The 18,662-nt window shown below is 57.1% G+C and overlaps 1 protein-coding gene across 1 annotated transcript in view; it reads right to left on the reverse strand.

Annotated features, from left to right (window-relative positions):
* ATG2A (autophagy related 2A) overlaps positions 1–18,662 on the reverse strand; it is a 38,506-nt gene that overhangs the window by 19,597 nt on the left and 247 nt on the right. Inside the window, exons 2-15 of the mRNA XM_065408620.1 lie at positions 12,275–12,437; positions 11,126–11,269; positions 10,024–10,126; positions 9,479–9,641; positions 8,982–9,128; positions 8,596–8,692; positions 7,239–7,403; positions 6,544–6,686; positions 6,221–6,305; positions 5,023–5,260; positions 4,271–4,430; positions 2,162–2,260; positions 934–1,107; positions 524–776 (exon numbers count right to left, since the gene is read on the reverse strand). Coding sequence (XP_065264692.1) covers positions 524–776; positions 934–1,107; positions 2,162–2,260; positions 4,271–4,430; positions 5,023–5,260; positions 6,221–6,305; positions 6,544–6,686; positions 7,239–7,403; positions 8,596–8,692; positions 8,982–9,128; positions 9,479–9,641; positions 10,024–10,126; positions 11,126–11,269; positions 12,275–12,437 — 2,134 coding nt within the window. The remainder of the gene's footprint in view (positions 1–523; positions 777–933; positions 1,108–2,161; positions 2,261–4,270; positions 4,431–5,022; positions 5,261–6,220; positions 6,306–6,543; positions 6,687–7,238; positions 7,404–8,595; positions 8,693–8,981; positions 9,129–9,478; positions 9,642–10,023; positions 10,127–11,125; positions 11,270–12,274; positions 12,438–18,662) is intronic.

The following is an 18,662-nucleotide window of genomic DNA, read 5'->3' on the forward strand; positions in this document are numbered from 1 at the left end:
TTCTGGGGTCTAATAGTTAAAGCAAATGGAGGTGGGAGTGGAAACCAGGACTCCTGGGTTCTATTCCTGGATCTGGCAGACTGGGAGGGCAGCCTACTGGTTAGAATAAAGAACGGTGTCAGGATGGCTCTGGTTAGAGCATTCAAGTTTTTGTAGGGTCTACAAAACCAAGAGGGATCCATTTAGAAACATCCCCTTCCTATTTTACAGCAGGAGACATGGGGCCCCATGTTCCCCCCAACTCAACCTGAACAGAGGGGGTCCCTGTGGGCCTCATGCCTTGTCCCTGCAGCCTGAGTTTGCCCTCCAGCCCCTTAGGGGAACAAGACACCCCCAGGAGGGTCGTTGGAAGCAGGGACCCAACCCTGGACCTATGGATCCTAGAGCCAGAGCAGCCACTGTCCAAGTCTACTAGCCCAGAGGCTACAGCAGCCTCCTAATCTCCATAGGGAACAGTGAGCCCCACTCAGGTCAGCGACAGACTTCCCAGGAGGCCTTGCAGCTCAGCCCTTCCCATGCTCACCATGCAGGTCGCTTAAGGTCATCTCCAGCCGGGTGGGCTCCCCATGACCCCCCGGCCCTGCCCGCAGCTCCGTCTGGAACACCACATCAGCCAGCTCCAGTCGCAGGCTCTCTTTGCGCACGGCTTTCTCCATCCAGGGCTGACGCTCCGGCTCGGGCCGCAGGTCCGGCACTGGGAACTGCAAGCGCAGGGTGGCCTTGGGTGCTGCCAGCCGCACAGTTGTGTGCCTCTCGGGGGCATGGAGAGACTCTGCCTGGCGCCCAGCCACAAAAGGGGGAGAGAGGAAAGGATTAACAGGGGCCTGGTCTCCCTCCAGGTCCCCCGCCCATTGCAGGCACAAGCACCTCCTCCTCTGCAGCCATCTGGGAACGACGCCCCCTCCTGGCAGATGTTCCATCCCCCACACTCACCACATGCATGTCCGCATGGAGGCCGGGGGCTTGATCTTGCATGGACGCCGATGCTGCCAGATGGAGGAGGGACCCAAGCCGGTCTAGGACACCCAGGTCCACATCAGAGTGGAACTCTGCCAGCTCTGCCAACAGCTCCGAGCTTCGCTTAGCCCCAGCCTTCTTGAGATTGCTCTGCAGGGAGAGGTAGAGCCATCGGAGCCCTGGGAACGCCTCCCCAGCCAGGGGCGATGCTGCTCTATGTGGGGGTGGGGGTTCGGGTTCATTCTACAGAGCACCGGAGTGAGGGGGAAGCTCAGGTGCTGGCCCCGGTCGTCTGGGACTGTACAGACTGTTGTATTATTGTAGGGTCTCTTGCGATTGCCAGTGTGTTATTCTAGGGTCACCCAGGGAGGCTGGGGCTTCCTTCTGTCTCCGCCTGCTTGGCTTCCTCTGCTGCTGATGCAGCCCCACCCAGTCTGGCTGTGTAAGATTACGTGTCCCTGCAGGTCCCAGCGCGTGGAACTGAGATCTACTGGCACTTAGCCACATGTCAGGTCAAGCCGACTGACCACAGGACAGCTCCTGCCACAGTCAGGCCAGGCCAATGGAGTACCAACCTCAGGAGAGCTCCTGCCACCCGCAGGCCAAGCCAACAGAGCACCAACCTCCTCTCCCCCCACCCGTTCAGGCACATTGTTGAAGGGTGGGCATGTGATTAAGGGACTGGATTGGACTCTGGACACTTTGGTACTATTCCATTGTGTGACCTTGGACCAGTCACTTCTCCACTTGCTGCCTCAGTTTCCCCATCTGTAAAATGAGAATAACCCTTCCTTTGTCTAAACAGACTGAGCTCTTCGGGCAGGGACCATCTCACTGCGACTGTGGAGTGCCCAGCACAATGGGGCTTTCCCTCCTCCTCCACATCTCAGCTGGGGACTCCAAGTGCTACTGGAATGTAATTTAATAGTAGCCAGGCAGAACCAACAAAGCTCTGACCTCATGAGAACTTCCACTCCCAGGCAGAGGGACAGGACCAATGCTCCCAGGAGTGCTCCCATCACAGCAAAACCGATAACCCAGGGCAGCCAGCATCCCCCCACCTCCCTGCTGCGAGGACCCAGTGCAATGCCATCAAGCGGCAGCCTGCGATGGCTCTGCTCCCTGTGAGTGGGGCAGAGGGGGAGAAAAATACGCCAATTGCACTGAATCTCAAGACACCCTCCGGCCTCAGGCTGCTGCTCACTTTGGATGGCAGCTTCTCGGACTGCTTGTAGTGGATCTGGGCGCAGGGCCGGGCCGAGGAGTTATAGGTGAAGGCACTGGGGTTCTTGAAGGTCATTAGCTGTAGAGAGAAGGGGTGGGGTGAAGGCTTGTGCAGCAGGTCCAAACACAAGACGCTTGGTCAGTTTCCCCAAGAACGGATTCAAGCTGCCCCACACCCACCCACCCTTCTCTGGGGAGGGGTTTCATCCCATCAGGTGCTGGCACAGTAGCTGTCAGGGACAGAAGGCTCAGGTGGCCTGGTCCCCTCCTAACAATGGACAGAGTCATCAGGTCTCGTCTCCTTTAGCCCACACAGTCTGTTCTCCAAGCCAGTTCAGCGTACCATGCAACAGGGATCCCGCTGTAACCACTTAGGGAATAAGTCTATGTAGACTGATGAATTCCATTTGCTGTTTGTGATTGGAACAGTCAACGTGGATTAGACCTTCCGGTCTGTGGCAGAAAACAGACCATGTCTGAGAAGCTGAAACAGGGCCATCAACTTTCAATAGACCATTTCTGGCGAGGCAGTGCGCCCCCTGCTGGACACACCAGGCTACTGTGTTTGGACCCGTGGGCTTTAAGCTCCCCTTTGTCTGCGCAGGCTTCAGTCACCATCCCTGTCCTTGGCTTCTCTGGTGCACTTCCTGGGCACAGACTGTCAGATACCCCTCCACTGAAGTGGGACCTTGCAGCCCAGCTTCCCTAGGCCCACAGTCTCCTTGTCCTCCCTCCCCCAAGACACCCCAATAGCTTACACCGGCCCTTTCCCAGAACTCCACCTGTGGGCAGGGCACTCTGGTTTATAGCTTAACCCTTTGGGACACGTGATAGTGGAAGGCAGCAGACACAGACTTGCAGAACAATTTCTGCAACCATCACTGTTCAGACAGCACAAGAGATCTACGGATCCAGGTAGATCCAAGGCCTACTCGTCATTCCCTGCCTCCGTTTCCTCACCAGTGGGGCATTCTTTGTCATGGATGTTTAACAACCCCTGTGCCCAGCAGCCCCAGAGCATGGAAAAGCCCAGCGTGAGAAGAGAGGCAGGAAGCGGTGTCAGAAGTGGCTTTCCAAAGAGAAATGCTTTAGCCAAGGGACCAGGCCGTTGAAGAACCAGGAGGCGGAGCAGGAGGGCCCTGGCCTCCCTGAATGACACTGACCAGAACCCAAAAGACTCTCAGGAGTGGGCAGGGCTCGGAGGGAGGAATTGCATTCAGGTGTTGTGTGTTCGTTCACAGATCTGAACTCTCTTGTGCTTTCCAAGAGCAGAGTGTGCATTGGGAGTGGAGAGGGGGGTTTAAGGAGTCCCTTTGCGAAGTCTGGGTCCCTTGCTTTAACTGCAACATGGTCCCAAAGGGTTGAACTATCTATAAACCAGAGAGCTCATGAAGGTAGAGCCCTGGGAGCAGCATGCATAAGCTACTGGGGAGATGTGGGACAAGCGTCAGCACTGGTTTGGGGGCCCACGACACTGGGCAGCAACACCCCACCTCTCAAGGAGGAGGGCCAGAAAGGGAGTCTGCACCTCCGGAACGTGTCCGCAAGGCCAGGACCGAGACAGCAACTGGACGCTGCTCAGGCCCAGTGAGCTTGAAAACATGTGGGATCCAAAGGTTGAATCCATGCACCAGCCTGGTGACTGGGTGTTCACTGGGGGTGACTCTGCCAGGGCTCTAACACCCCACCCCCGCCCTTTACCCTCTGGATTAGGATACCACCGGCTTAGCCCTGCCTGGGTATCAGCTGGCCCAGCTTCCCCCTGCCCACAACAATAATTCCCCTCCCTCATTGGGGTTCACACCCTTCTGATCCTTGCCTTGCACGTGCTCTTCTGCTCCTCTCAGGCAGAGCCCATGGAGCACAGATAGCAGGAGCACTCCCCCACTCCCAGGCAAAACAGATCCTCCCCACCATAGCCAGCCCTGACCCTGGGGCTCAGCACACCATGCCTGCAGGCTGAGGTCTCATCCCCCTAGACACCCCCAAGCAACAGCCACGGTCAGGTCAGAAGTGAGGAGAGCTGGAGAGCCATGACCCCAGTGCTCAGCCCTGGGTGCGGCTCTGCCATCCGCTCACCACCCATTACCTCGGTGTACTCCGGCTTCTGCTGCCTGCGCTCCGGGCTGGCGCTGGCCCACAGGCACTCCAGGATCTCCAGCATGCCGAAGCTCACCTCCGAACTGAGCACGTGCAGGGAGCCAGCTGCTCTCTGTTGGCAGGTGACCTGTAGGGCTGCTCCAGTAAGCCTGGGGGCGGGAAGGCGGAGTCAGAGCCTGCAGGGGGGAAGGGGGGGGGTTGACAGCCCCGGTGCTGCGGCCCAGGCAGATGTCACAAGCTAAGCAGGCACAGGGACAGTAAGCACATGGATGGGAGACTTCAAGGATTGAGGTGGGGGGGACACACTGTCCCCTCACAGTCAGTGCTTACCCCAGTGCCTCAGGAACGATACTAGGGGGCACTGTGCTGCACAGAATGGAACGGGGGTGCTCTCCTTTTCCCCCAGCTCAGCACTAGAGGGCACTGTGCCACAAGGAGGGGGTGCTCTCCTTTTTCAGTCAGTGCCAACCCCATGCGGTGCTAGGGGGCACTGTGCTGCAGGAAGTGGGATGGAGGGGCTCTTTCCCCTCACAATCAGTGCTGGCCCCAATACCCCAGCATGGCACTAGGGGTGCCGTGCCCTCCCCACACAATCCATGCTGGCCCCACCTCCCAATGCCCCAGTCCCCTGGAGATCATACATGTAAAACATCCCCTGGTACCTGCCTCCGCACGACTCCCCAGACTAGGGTAGGGAGCAGCCAGGGTGTATCGTGTGTCCCCCACGAGGACCCAGCCTACCTGAGGTTACTGCAAGGACAGGCCTTCTCAAAGCACTGGCGCAGATGCCCAAAGTCCCGCCCACCGAAGGCCGAGTCTTTGAAGAAGGCCAACTCGGCAAAGAAACGCTGGGCCAGCTGGGGAGGGGCAGGCGGGCCGGGGCACTGATGCGGGACCGTCAGGGTGAGGCCGCCCACCGTAACTCTGAGCAGCGTCTCCGGCCGCAGGCTGTCCAGGGAGGGCAGCTGGGGGGCCTTGCCTGCAACAGATCAGGCACCTCGGATCAGACAGCCCCGGCAGCGAGAGCTCCCCACCCCCCAGGCTAGTCCCAACACTCCTGGGCTAGTCTGGCTAGCAAAGGGACTACAACTGGCCATCCTCCCCACTGCAGGGCTCACACCAGGTCTCCCACACTAGGCAAAGCTGGTGCATTACAACCAACCCCCAGAGGATTCTGGGAAACCTGCTAGGGCACTCTTCCCTCCAAGCAGGGGATGCCCCACAGCAGAAGGGGCTGCAGGTTGGGATTACCAGGCAATGGCAGAGTTGTGGTGGGGGGCAGGAGGGGCTGGTGGGAGCCCAGTGTTGGGAATAGAACCCAGGAGCCCTGGGCCCCAGAACTTCGCAGGGAGAAAGAGGGGTTAGGCCAACGGAGGTGTGGTCTTCCAAAGGGGAAGGGTCAGGGTGGAGGGGGAAACCGAGGCCCTTCTTGCTTGTGGTGAGGCACTAACCTAGCTGCCCCAGTCAAATTCCAGTTGGGGGTTATTGCCTCCTACCTCTCTCAAACTCACCTGGCTGTGGCAGCCCCCATGCCCCAACCCAGAGGCAGCTGCATCTCAGCGTCAGGTGAGGGATCCCTGTATAAACAGCGCCCACGCTCCACCCCAGAGGTGTGTACACTTACCCCTAGATGGCTGAGTCAGATTTCAGCCATGAGTGAAGGAAGCCTTCTACAGTCAGCGAGCTTCAGGGATGGACTCTAAGCCTGCAGCCCCCACAAGCAGGGAATAGAACCCAGAAGCAGTGACTCCCAGGCCTCCACCCACTCTAACTCACTAGAGCCCCTTACCATCCCAGACCTGGGAGAGAACCCAGGAGTCCGGGCTGCCAGCCCCTGCTGCTCTACCCGGCCAAACCCCACTGCCTTCCCAGCACTGGGTGGAACCCCACGCTCCCCACTGAAGCGCAGCACGAACCCAGCAGGACGGGCCCCACTCACCTGGCAGTTTGCTCAGGCCCTGCAGGCCCGGGAGCGTAGCAGCAAAGGGGGAGCGGCCGTAGCGCCTGGGGCTGCTCAGGATCAGCTGCAGAGAGAAGCGGAGGTTAGGGATGCGGAGCCAGACCAGGGTGGCACAGACGAGGTTTGGTGGCAGCAAGGTGCTCCCAGGACCACGCGACTTTGGGAGCAGAGCAGGCACAGACAGCTTCAGAGGGCTCTGCCTGGTTCTAGACACGGGAAAGAGGGGGGGAGCTGAGGGGGGAACAGTGCCAGATGCTGCCAGCTATGCCCTCCCACTCCATCCCCCACCAGCGAGTTCTCACCCCCGGTGCGAAGGAAGGCGGCTGCAGGGGGCAGGCACTGTAGTCGCTGTGCACAGAGGAGTCGAGCTCGATGTCGGAGAGATCACTGACTGAGCGCACGGAGGTCACGCTGCTCGTCATGGCAGCCATGGAGAAGAACATCTCTGGAAGGCAAAGGGGGAGAAGCAGGGTCACGGGAGGGAGGCGGAGCCCCAGCAGAGGGACAGGCAGCCTGTTGTACTGGGAGACCATGCAGCATGTGGGCAGGCACACCAGAAAGTGCTGCCCTCATATAAGGTTTCACACAGTAAGGGGGCTGAGAGGCACCAGCAGAGCTGGGGCGAAAGGGGAGCAGGGCTGGGATAACACACAGACGGTGGGTTGGGACTGAGGGGCACCAGAAGAGCTCAGTGAGAGTCCTGGGCTGCACAACTACATGCTCTGGTTTTGTAGTGCACCAGTGTGTAATCTCCATCGCCCTGCAGCGGAAGGGCCACACAAAGGATAAGAGACCTGCTGTTGCTGCCAGCTGAGGGAAATCCTCCCTGAGCTCAAGTGGGAGTGGCCTATGCTGCTTCTGGAGCCAAAGGGCCAAGGCTCCTCATCCTGGCTCCCCAGGCAGGGTGGGGGTTTGTCTGCAGCACACAGGCCACGATGTAGTGCAGAGTCTAGCACTGACACCCCTCCTCCCCCAGTGCATCTCGCCCAGACGTCACCTCTGTTCTCCAGGCCCACGAAGCTCTCCAACTCCTCCTCAAGCCGGCCCGGCCCCAAGCCCTGGCCCCCGTGCAGCTGTTGGCTCAGATCCTGTTCTATCAGCTTCAGGTCCTCAGAGTCCAGTGGGCGGCTCTTGCTTAGCTTCTCCTGTAGGCCATTGGCTTCTTGGGTTGGGGAGAGGAGGAGCCGTGGGGGTTAGGGAGGTGCTGAGAGAAGATAGCCCCTGGGGACCAGCTGGGGTACTGGTGGGGAAAGAGGGGCTTGGGCTGGATCCCACTGGCACGTGGGTTGCCAGGCAGAGACAGCTGAGCCCCGCTAAGCAAGGATCTCCCCACCCCAAGGGCAGTACTGATCTCAGGAAGTTGGCAAAGGTCAGTCCCCCAAGAGTCACGAGACGTTTGAAAAGATGACGGCTTTGGTCTGTCTCTGGACTTGCCCGGCCCATTCCATGCATGAGGGAGAGCGCTGCCCATACCCCCTGATTAGGTAAGGTGACGTAAGGCGGGGGGTGAGAGCTCCTGCAGCAGAGGCCGCTCCTGCTCCTCCCCTGCCCAGCACTTAATTCTGACTCCCCAGCGTCCAAATCAAACCTGTTCCCCCAGCCCCATCTGCTGTGGCCTCACTTCAGCTCCTCCTGGGGTTCTCCTCCCACTCCCTTTTCCCAGGCTGGGCATTGCAAGGAGGGAGAGGGGAGGAGAAGAGCTATCTTGAGGTGCTGGGCTCTCTCTGCTCCCTCCTCCCCTCAGCCCACCCAAGCCTCTCTCACGGGGCGAGCCCTCAGGACCACTCTTCTCCACTCCACCTCCCCTCCTGGGGGAATGGTTCAGGTTGCTTCCTTCAGCAGCTCTGACTGGTTGCTCTGCCCCAGGAGGTGGGCAAGTGAGTCAGGCAGCCAATCAGAAGAAGCTTCCCCCCAACCGCCTGCAGGGGTCAAACTCAGGTAAAGGGCTGAAGCTTCTGGCACCCACCCCAGACAGGGCTGCAGCCCAGCCAGCACCTGTCACTGGCAGAGCATCCAGAGAGCTGGCAAGGGGCATGTGGTGCCCAGACAGACAGTCAAGCCCCGAAAGCAGGGGCACAGGGATACTAGGCATGGATAGCTGAGCCCAGATCACAGCAGCAGCTCCTCAGAGATTCTCACAATGGAAGGAGCATCAAGCCAGCAAACCAGGTGGTGATCCCCAGATTCCTCTCCCCAGGCGTCCTGACTCCCAGCCTCCTCCAGCTCTAACCCACTGGACCCCCTTCCCCTTCCAGAGCTGGGGACAAAACCCAGGAGCCTCTCTAGGTGTTACCAAGAGCTGTGTTTAGCCGGGGTGGAGGAAAGGGTGGAACGACCTTCCAGCGGTGGCTCACCTGAGACGCTCAGTGCTGTCAGCAGGTCATGCAGGTAGAAAATCTGCTGGGGGGAGACCAAGAGGTGCAGGGATCCCAGCTTCCCATCCAGCTCCAGCTGGGGAGGAGACAAGCAGAATTCACTAGGCAGGTTCCTCCTCCTTCTTCCCCCCCGCTCCCACTGAACAGACCAATGGGCCCATGCAGCACAGCCTGGCTCCCCCTCCCAGATCAGACCAATGGGCCCATCCAGTCTGGCTCCCCTCCCAGCCACAGGATGTTCTTGAGGCAGTGAGTTCCACAGGTGAATACCAGTAGGTGGTGCACTCTGCCACATCTCCATGAGACCCCCTTTCAGCTGGGAAAAAGGAGGGGGGATGGGATCCCCCCCACCCAATGTTTCTCACCTTGGGCCCAGGAAAGGCCTCGTTCTGCTTGAGTTTGATCCTCATCTCCATGTAGCCGGAACAGCTGCCAATTTGCAGGGGAGGGTCAGGACACTCGGGCGCCTCTCCACTGGCTGAGGACAACGACTCGCTCATCTGGGGTTGGGGCTGGGCAGATGGAAAGGAGAAGAGTTTGGTTGCTACAAATGGATGAGGCTGGTTTGGGACCAGCAGCCCCTCCCATCCCAAAATGATTCAGTGGGCTCTCCCCGCATGGTAGCCAGGGAATACCGAGCTGCCAACGCACACAGCTGGGGAGAGAACCCAGAAGCTCTGACTTACAATCCCATGCCTTGTGTTCAGATCAGGATTCCTGGGTTCCTTCCCAAGCCCTGGAAAGGGAGTGGGGTCTAGTGGTTTGAGCAGGGGGCTGGGAGCCACAACTCCTATACATTAGACCCACTCCCCTCCCCCAAGCAGGCCCACCTCTTCCCTCCCACGGCTGTGCCTGGAGGTACCTGGGGGCCAGGCACAGGCGAGGCTGCGCTTTCGGGGAACTCCTCGTAGTACAGCTGCACGCCACTCAGCTGCAGGATCTTGTGCACGAAGGCCGGGGGTTGGTGGATGTCGACTGGGAGCACCTGGTTGGGGTCCTTCACTGCCTCGTCGCAGTAATCCAGCCTGGGGGAGCGAGTCACAGGGGACAGGGTTAGACACAGCCACATGGGTACCAGAGCTGAGTACTTAGCACTTAGAGCAGTGAGGGGGGCTGGGGGACAGGATTCCTAGTTCTAGCCCCAGTTCTGGGTGGGGAGTGGGGCCTGGTGGTTAGAGCAAGGGATGCTGAGAATCAGGAAAGCACTGAAAGAGGGAAGAGCACCCTTCACTGAAGCCCTAACATGGCTCCCTGTACCACCCCATTCCTCCTGGGATGTCTCCCATCCAGGTACCGGCCTGGCTTAACCCAGCTTCGCTCAAATTCTGACAGGATCCCCAGGGGAACAGTCTCCTCCACACTTCATCGGATACCCCCCTCCACACTCAGGATCAGAACCCCCATTACCTTTTAATATGCACCTCCAGGGCCACCCCAGTCTGAGAACTGCTGGGTACGTGCTCCACCCGAACAATGGTGTCCAGGAATGTCACCTTGATCCTCCGCAGCACTGGGCAGGGGATGCCAGAGAGAACCAGAGACGTTAAGGGACCATCTTGCAGTAATTACCTCTGTTTCCATCTGTAGCTCTCAATGTGCTTTACAGAGGAGGGCAGTATTGTTATCCCCATTTTACAGATGGGGAAATGGAGGCACAGATATTTGCCCAAGGTCACAGTGGCGGACCTGGGAATAAAATCCAAGTCTCCCAAGTTCCTACTCCAGTACTCTACTCACTAGGTCACACTATCTCCCACCCCAGGGATCTCTGCACTAAACCTCTCTCCTCTGTCCCATATTGGTTCTTATGGAGGGCGGGTTATCTGGCTTTCAGCCACACACCTGACATCTGCCACAATCTCTCTCCAACCACTCCCCTTGGGGAGGCTGGGGGTGCAGTAGAGTGGTATGTTTTGGGAGCATTTTATCTATCTTCTACCCCAGTGGTCTCTGAACTTTTTTGATCGCACACCCCTATCAGTAAAAAAATTTTGAGCACGCACCCCCTGCCGCGCCGGCTCTACCATTTTTGTCGAAGCAAAAATAATAATAATAAAAAAAAGCCGCTCGGACACCCGCCCGAACTGACGAAGCAAAAAAAAAAAAAAAGGGGGGGCTCCTCCTGCTGCGCACCCCCAAGGATCCTCTTGCGCACCCCACTTTGGAGACCCCTCTGTACATGTTACCCTGAGTTTATACCAGACAAGAAAAGATGCTTACCACTGAGATTCGTGGTTAGACTGGGAGCCAGGACTCCTGGGCTCTACTCCCTGCTCTGGGACAGGAGTGGGGTCTGCGTGGGTTAGAGCACGGGAGACTTGGAAACAGAACCCCAGAGCCCAATCTCCAACTCTGGGAGTGGACTGGGTTCTAACAGGTTAGAGCAGGGGTGGGACTAGGAGTCAGGATTCCCGAGTTCCATTCCTGGGTCTCCACCTGCCCCTTGGTTCCCCAGCTGCAATCAGATTCCCCCTGGCTCCCGCCCTACAAGATCCCGGGAGAGACTCACCCGTCTCGATGGTCTGGGCGAACATCTCGAGGCCCTCAAGAGGCTGTGGGGGCTCCTCAGGCTGGTCCTTCAGGCACTCCTGGGCCAGCTGCATGCTCGTGGTCATGCATGATGACCAGCTCTGAGACTCTGTTCCCGGGGTGGCTGCGGGAACGGAGGGACACTTCGTTACTGAGGGGCAGTGAACCCTGAAGGCACTGCCAGCCCCATCCACCAAAGGCAGGGCAGGCACACACTCACCGTCCACTTCAGAGCGCAAAACAAAGGCACAGAACAGGAAAGGGACTCAGGCAGAAACAGGATCCAAGCCTCAGGCTACCCTAGCCACTAGGCCTTGGTTTCCATACCTAAAATTGGGGATAATCCTTCCTCTGTCTCGAGCAGGGACTGTCTCTCACTAGGTCTGTGCAGTACCCGGCCCCAGGGAGCCTGGTCTCAGGCCTGGAGGGGTCTGTGCAGCACCTGGCAGTGATGGGACGGGGCTCATACTCTCACCCTGGGCAGGGGGAGGGGAGAGATGTCTGTAGGAGCAATTTTAAGAGCCCCTATTAATTATTTCTGCTGGCATCCAAGCAGCCCCCAGCTCTGAAAGGGCTAACGACCCTCCAGAAGCAGCCACCCGCTCCCGGAACCCCAGTTAGTGAGGTCAGTCCCCACCCCGGAGCCCTCACGTCGGGTGCAGCCCATCTCCGCATGGTGCGCTAGCAGAGACCCTGGCTGGGACGGGGGCAGGATCCCCATGAGGTTTGTTAAAACCACCTTTCCTGCAGGTAGCAGGGCAAAACTCACATGGGGGGGACCCCACTTCACACAGTTGGCCGGCTGTGACCTTTGACCATCACCAGGGCTTATGGGAAATGCGGAAGCGGGGCGAGAGATACTGAGCACCTCTGCATTGCAGGGAGGAAGAACAGCAAATTAAGACACCAGCCATCAGTGCCAGCTACCAGCACTCCCTGGGCCAGGCCTGCCCCTGGGACCACACACTCAGAGAGCTCAGGCCTCTGCAGCTGGAGCTAAAGGAGCAACACCCCTAATGGGCATGGGGAGCAGGCACTAGCCAGAGCGCAGGCTGCTGTGGCCATGTCCCTACACCAGGGGAAGGCTGAGAGCAGCCCCGTCCCTCAGCTCCACAGGCCCAGCTCTCACCACTGCGGTACTTGGGCCGGCACGTGATCTGCAGCCCTGTCACCTCCACGGTGCAGTTCTCCGTCACCAGCGCCGACCAGGGGATGGTGACCGCGATGCTGTTGATGAAGCCATCCACAATCTCCAGTGGGGCGCTCACTGACTCCAAGAGCTCGTTCACCGACTGCAGGGAGAACAGAGGAACATTCAGACAGAGACCACTCACCTGGGACAGAGATGCAGCTACCTCTGGGGTGGGGCGAGGGGGCTGTTTATACCAGCATCCCTTGCCCAGCGCTGATACAGCTACCTCTGGGGTGGGGTGCGGAAGCCAGCAGATATTCCCCTCACTGTCGCACAGGGTTATTTGACCAAAGACAGCAGAGAAAGTGGATGTCAGTTTTCAGAGCCGCCCTCAGCGGAGAGTTTCATGGAGTTCAAATCTATTTAACCTCCAGGCCCCAAACTGGCGGCATCTCTGAGCCAAGGGATTTCCAACTTGTTGCTAAGACCACTAAGCTCCTACCCCTTCAAACCTTCCCCAATGAAGGACTGAGGGGTTAAGCATCACACCAAGTATTAAAAGGTAACTTTACTACCTACAAAAGGAACAGGAGTATTTGTGGCACCTTAGAGACTAACAAATTTATTTGAGCATAAGCTTTCGTGGGCTACAGCCCACTTCATCGGACGCACAGAATGGAACATATAGTGAGGAGATATATATACATACAGAGAACATGAAAAGGTGGGAGTTGCCCAACCCACTCTAAGAGACTAATTAATTAAAATGAACTGCTGTCAGCAGGAGAAAAAAAAACGTTTGTAGTGATAATCAAGATAGCCCATTTAAGACAGTTTGACAAGAAGCTGTGAGGCTACTTAACACGGGGGAAATAGATTCAGTGTGTGTAATGGCTCAGCCATTCCCAGTCTCTATTTAAGCCTAAATTGATAGTATCTAATTTGCATATCAATTCAAGTTCAGCAGTTTCTCGTTGGAGTCTGTTTTTGAAGCTTTTCTGTTGCAAAATTGCCACCTTTAAATTTGTTACTGAATGGCCAGAGAGGTTGAAGTGTTCTCCTACTGGTTTTTGAATGTTATGATTCCTGATGTCAGATTTGTGTCCATTCATTCTTTTGCATAGAGACTGTCCGGTTTGGCCAATGTACATGGCAGAGGGGCATTGCTGGCACATGATGGCATATATCACATTGGTAGATGTGCAGGTGAATGAGCCCCTGATGGTGTGGCTGATGTGATTAGGTCCTATGATGATGTCACTTGAATAGATATATGAACAGAGTTGGCATCGGGCTTTGTTGCCAGGATAGGTTCCTGGGTTAGTGTTTTTGTTCTGTGGTTGCTGGTGAGTATTTGCTTCAGGTTGGGGGGCTGTCTGTAAGCGAGGACAGGTCTGTCTCCCAAGATCTGTGAGAGTGAGGGATCATCTTTCAGGATAGGTTGTAGATCTTTGATGATGCGCTGGAGAGGTTTTAGTTGGGGGCTGAAGGTAACGGCCAGTGGCATTCTGTTATTTTCTTTGTTGGGCCTGTCTTGTAGTAGGTGACTTCTGGGTACTCATCTGGCTCTGTCAATCTGTTTTTTCACTTCAGCAGGTGGGTATTGTAGTTTTAAGAATGCTTGATAGAGATCTTGTAGGTGCTTGTCTCTGTCTGAGGGATTGGAGCAAATGTGGTCGTATCTTAGAGCTTGGCAGTAGACAATGGATCGTGTGGTGTGTCCTGGATGGAAGCTGGAGGCATGTAGGTAAGTGTAGCGGTCAGTAGGTTTCCGGTATAGGGTGGTGTTTATGTGACCATCACTTATTAGCACAGTAGTGTCCAGGAAATGGACCGCTTGTGTGTGGATTGGTCTAGGCTGAGGTTGATGGTGGGATGGAAATTGTTGAAATCATGGTGGAATTCCTCAAGGGCTTCTTTTCCATGGGTCCAGATGATGAAGGTGTCATCAATGTAGTGCAAGTAGAGTAGGGGCATTAGGGGACGAGAGCTACCTACCATTCTCTGAAGAGGTAAACTGAGGCAGGGAGTCTGGGGTCACCCAGCGAGCCAGGGCAGAGCTAGGAATAAAACCCAGGAGTCCTGACTCCCAGCAGCCACCCCTGCTTGAGCCACTAGACTCTCCTCCCAGAGCCAGGGATAGGGCCCAGGAGTCCGGGCTTGCAGTTTGCTACCTTTTTGGGAACAGGGAGCTGACTCAGCACTGTATTCCCCACTCCTCCAAGCAGAGGCAGCTCACAACTTCCCAGTGCCTGGAACAGCCAGATTCCACTTCAGGGCTCATCGTTTACCTCAATGGTGAGTGTGTGAATCCAACTGGCCTGTCCACATTCCAGCAGGGTACAAATACCCTGGGCACTTCAAGCTGCACTTCCTGTCCTAGGCTAACATGCCCTGTAGTGCCCCACTCCAGAGCTGGCTGCATGTCACCAGCGGCCAGCTGATTCTTGCATGCTGCACTCTTATCTGGGAATCCTCCCTCTGATGCCAGATGACATGGACTGTTGTTCTAAAATCTACTCTGGTGACAAGGGCTGGGGAGGTCAGGTGACTTGGTTGCAAAACCATTTCAGCAGAGGAAGTAGCAGGCTGTCTGCACAGGGTTTCCAGCTAGTTAATTGTAGGCCTCATAGAAATGCTAAGTATTAAGGCTACTGGATTATTCTGACAATAACGCTTGGGATCCCGACTCAGATCGGAGACCCTCCTCATCAGGCCAGAGGCTGCACAGCCCTGCCCCTCCCCCCCACCCAAGATCAAGGCCCCTATGGGGCCAAACATTGCACAAAACAAGATCAGGGTCCCCCGTCATACCAGGCACCGCACAGACCAAGATCAGGGTCCCCCAGCACTGCAGACCCCCCCAACCCAAATCAGAGGCCCCCATTGGGCTGGGAGCCACACAGACCCCCAGACCAAGATCAGGATCCCCCAATCGCACCAGCCCCCACACGGACAGTGATGGCCAGTCCCTGACCTGATGAGCTTCCAATCGAAACAGACAAAGGATGTGAGTGGAAACTGAGGCACAGAGAGACAGTGGCAGAGCTGGGACTAGAACCCAAACATCCTGCCTCCCAGCCCAGTGCCCCAGCCACTAGACCATACTGCCACCATGTGTCACACACAGCTCAACAGGAGCAGAACGAGGCAGCCAGTCCAGAGGCAGCCAGCTGAGGCTGCATTGTGCCTCGTGGAACAGCTTCCTGGAAAGCCAAGAATAGGGAGGGTGACTGAGACATGGCAGGGAGGGGAGGGCAAGTAAGGAGGGACAGTGGGACACAGTAGTGGTGGTGGGGACACACAGAAGGCCAGTCCCAACATGCCAGGGAAACATCATTCTAACAGGTGTACAGTGACCGCAGCTGCTAATTATAACCCACTCATGAAGGGCAGCAGCCCCGTTCCCCAGCAGGTAGGACAACAACCACCTCGGTGCAAGGGGCGGTACTCACTGGCACTAGGATTATGGGCTGGCTGGCCAGCCCAAAATGGCAACATCCCCCACCGCCACCCCCCGGCCTGGCAAGGAAACTAAGGCAGGGCTGGGCTAGTGCAGAGAACAAGAGGGAGCAGATTTCCTGAGGGGATCTAGGGGGTTAGAGCAGGGAGCTGTGAGCCAGAACTCCTGGGTTCTATCCCAGCTCTCCTGCTAACTCACTGTGTGCCCTTAGGAGGTACAGCCCCTGTGCCTCAGTTTCCCAATCAGGGACAATGCCTCCCCTATCCACCCCTCTTCCTCTCCCCACAGGGAAGCTCTGTGCTTGTTTTGAAGCCAGGCATGACAGTCCCATCCCATCTCCTAGAACTGGAAGGGACCTTGAAAGGTCATCGAGTCCAGCCCCCTGCCTTCACTAGCAGGACCAAGTACTGATTTTTGCCCCAGATCCCTAAGTGGCCCCCTCAAGGATTGAACTCACAACCCTGGGTTTAGCAGGCCAATGCTCAAACCACTGAGCTATCCCTCCCCCCCGTCAGGAAACCCTGAGTCACAGAGCAGATTAATGAGCAGCTCCGGGGCTGGCGTGAGCCCAGGGCATTCATCGGCCCTGGGGTCTGATCGCTCACCTACCCACACTCTCGCCTCCCCCCTTTGGCATTTTCTGTATCCATGGTACACCATCAATACATACCTGCAGAGCAGCCTCACCTGCGGTGCCAGGCTAACCCCAGCAACCAGCTAGGCACAACCAAGAGTAACTGGCATTACCAAGCCACTCGCAATATAGCGCCTCCATCTGAGGGCCTCCCAGCACCAGCGAGCACAAGCAGGGAAATCAACGCACACAGAGGGGAAGGGCAAAGGTCACAGAGGGCACCACTTCAGAGCCAGGCGTTCTAGCTCCCAGCCCTCCCCTGTTGTAGCTTGTGCTTCAGAAAGTGGGGTGGGGATTCAGCAGGGGGTGCTCTCCCCTCTGCAAGAGTTCAAAGGTGAGTCACAGCACTGGTGTCCCTCCCACATGCCTGCAAGCAGCTGAACCAGGGGTTCTCAAACTGGGGGTCGGGACCCCTCCGGGGGTCATGAGGTTATTACTTGGGGGGTCACAAGCTGTCAGCCTCCACCCCAAACCCTGCTTTGCCTCCAGCATTTATAATGGTGTTAAATATATTAAAAAGTGTTTTTAATTTATATGGGGGGGTCACACTCAGAGACTTGCTGTGTGAAAGGGGTCACCAGGACAAAAGTGTGAGAACCACTGAGCTAAACCAATCCCTCAGCCCCCTAGGCTCTTCTCTCCCCCCCCATTCTGTTGATGTCCCTCAGTTCCAAGCCATAGCCTCACTGAGTGGCTCCACTCTGATTCTCCCTCCCAACCTCCCCAAGAGCAACACACCCCAGGCCCCATGCAGCTTCCTTGTCCTCTCATTCCCTTCACAGTGGGGCACTGGAAGCCGGGCCCTGACACTCACCACAACACAATGCTGGGCTATTATTTGGGACCTGGTGACATGACCCACGACTCAGGGACATACCCCACTTCCCCAAGACACTACACCTGGGGTGACAGCAAGGTTATTAACCCAGCAGCTACAGCAGCCCCTCCCCCAACCCAAGGTGGGCAGAAGACAAGGAAGGGTGGCCCAGCTCCAAAGGAGGTGGAGAAACTGAGGCACAGCACTGCTGCTAATATAAACCAGGGGAAGAAATGTAAGGGTGGGCTAAGTGGGTGAATGGCTCAAATACAAGCACATACCCCACATGGGGTAACACTACAGAGTTGGGCTCCCCAGGAGTGGGGGTGAAACTTCTAGCATTAGCTCCATACCAGCCTAGATAGGGGTAGGAGACAGAGCCCTGGACTAGGAGAGGGTGGGTGGCTGTCTGTCCAGCCCTTTCCTGGTTGTCTCATATCAGCGAGGAGACTGGCCAGATAGGCTCAATGGAACTTCACCTCCAGAAAATGAAATCCACAAGGAACAGGCCATGGAAATATACCAGCATCAGCAACCCATGGACCGGACCGTCCTAGCACACAGGGTGGGAGTTTAAGGATTAACCAGGTATTTCCCTGTCTCAACTCCTCCATGAGGCCACTTCCCAAGTGGTCCATCCCCCTTCCTCCCAAAAACACACAGTGCAGTTACTGCTCTATAAGCTGGGCATTTCAGAGACACGACCCTGAGCATGGAGTACTGCCTGGGCAGGTGGGAGGCAGTGAAACACACAAGGGGTGGCAACCCATCCTGAAGCTAGTTCTTCCTGGTGGGATCAGTCACTGTCACTAATCGCACCCACCCTCTCTTCCCAGTCGCCAGTCTACTCTCTGGCCCTGCATACACCTGGTTCCTACCCCATCCCCTTCTTACCCACAGAGCCACACTGCCCTGTGTTCCTCACCTACATATCCAGGCAGATGCCTCTCAAGGTCCTTGCTCCTCCTCCCTGAGCCCCATCCCAGGCCCTCAACCCCTATGGATCAGGGGATATGACCTCCATTTGGGCTTCCCACATCACCTGGTTCTCCCCTCTTCCCCTTCAGCTCCCAGCTACAGATCTAGGCCCATGCCAGCTCCCGTGCCTGGGCACAGATTCCAGCCCCACCCCAACCAACCTTGTCCCCCACCTCCACCTCAGCATCCTGTTTCCGCCTTGGGCTCACACTGTCCTTCTCCAAGGCCCCACAGCGTCCTGGACCCCAGATACGGGCCCTTCCAGCAGTTCCCAGACCCTCACCCATATATTGAGGTTGATGTTCCCCAGCCCCCGGTACCAATCCCAGCCACACCCATCCAGCGCCCTGGCTTCCCCTAGTCCCAACCAGCCCCCTCACCCATGTCGAGGTGGATGTCGTGCAGCACAACCCCTCCCCTCCAGCTCCCCCGGCCTCCCAGCTCCCCAACCCCCACGTCGAGGTGGATGTCCCGCAGCGCCTCCACTCCTGAT

Source organism: Emys orbicularis, chromosome 7, assembly GCF_028017835.1.
Source record: "Emys orbicularis isolate rEmyOrb1 chromosome 7, rEmyOrb1.hap1, whole genome shotgun sequence".
NCBI lineage: Eukaryota > Metazoa > Chordata > Testudines > Emydidae > Emys > Emys orbicularis.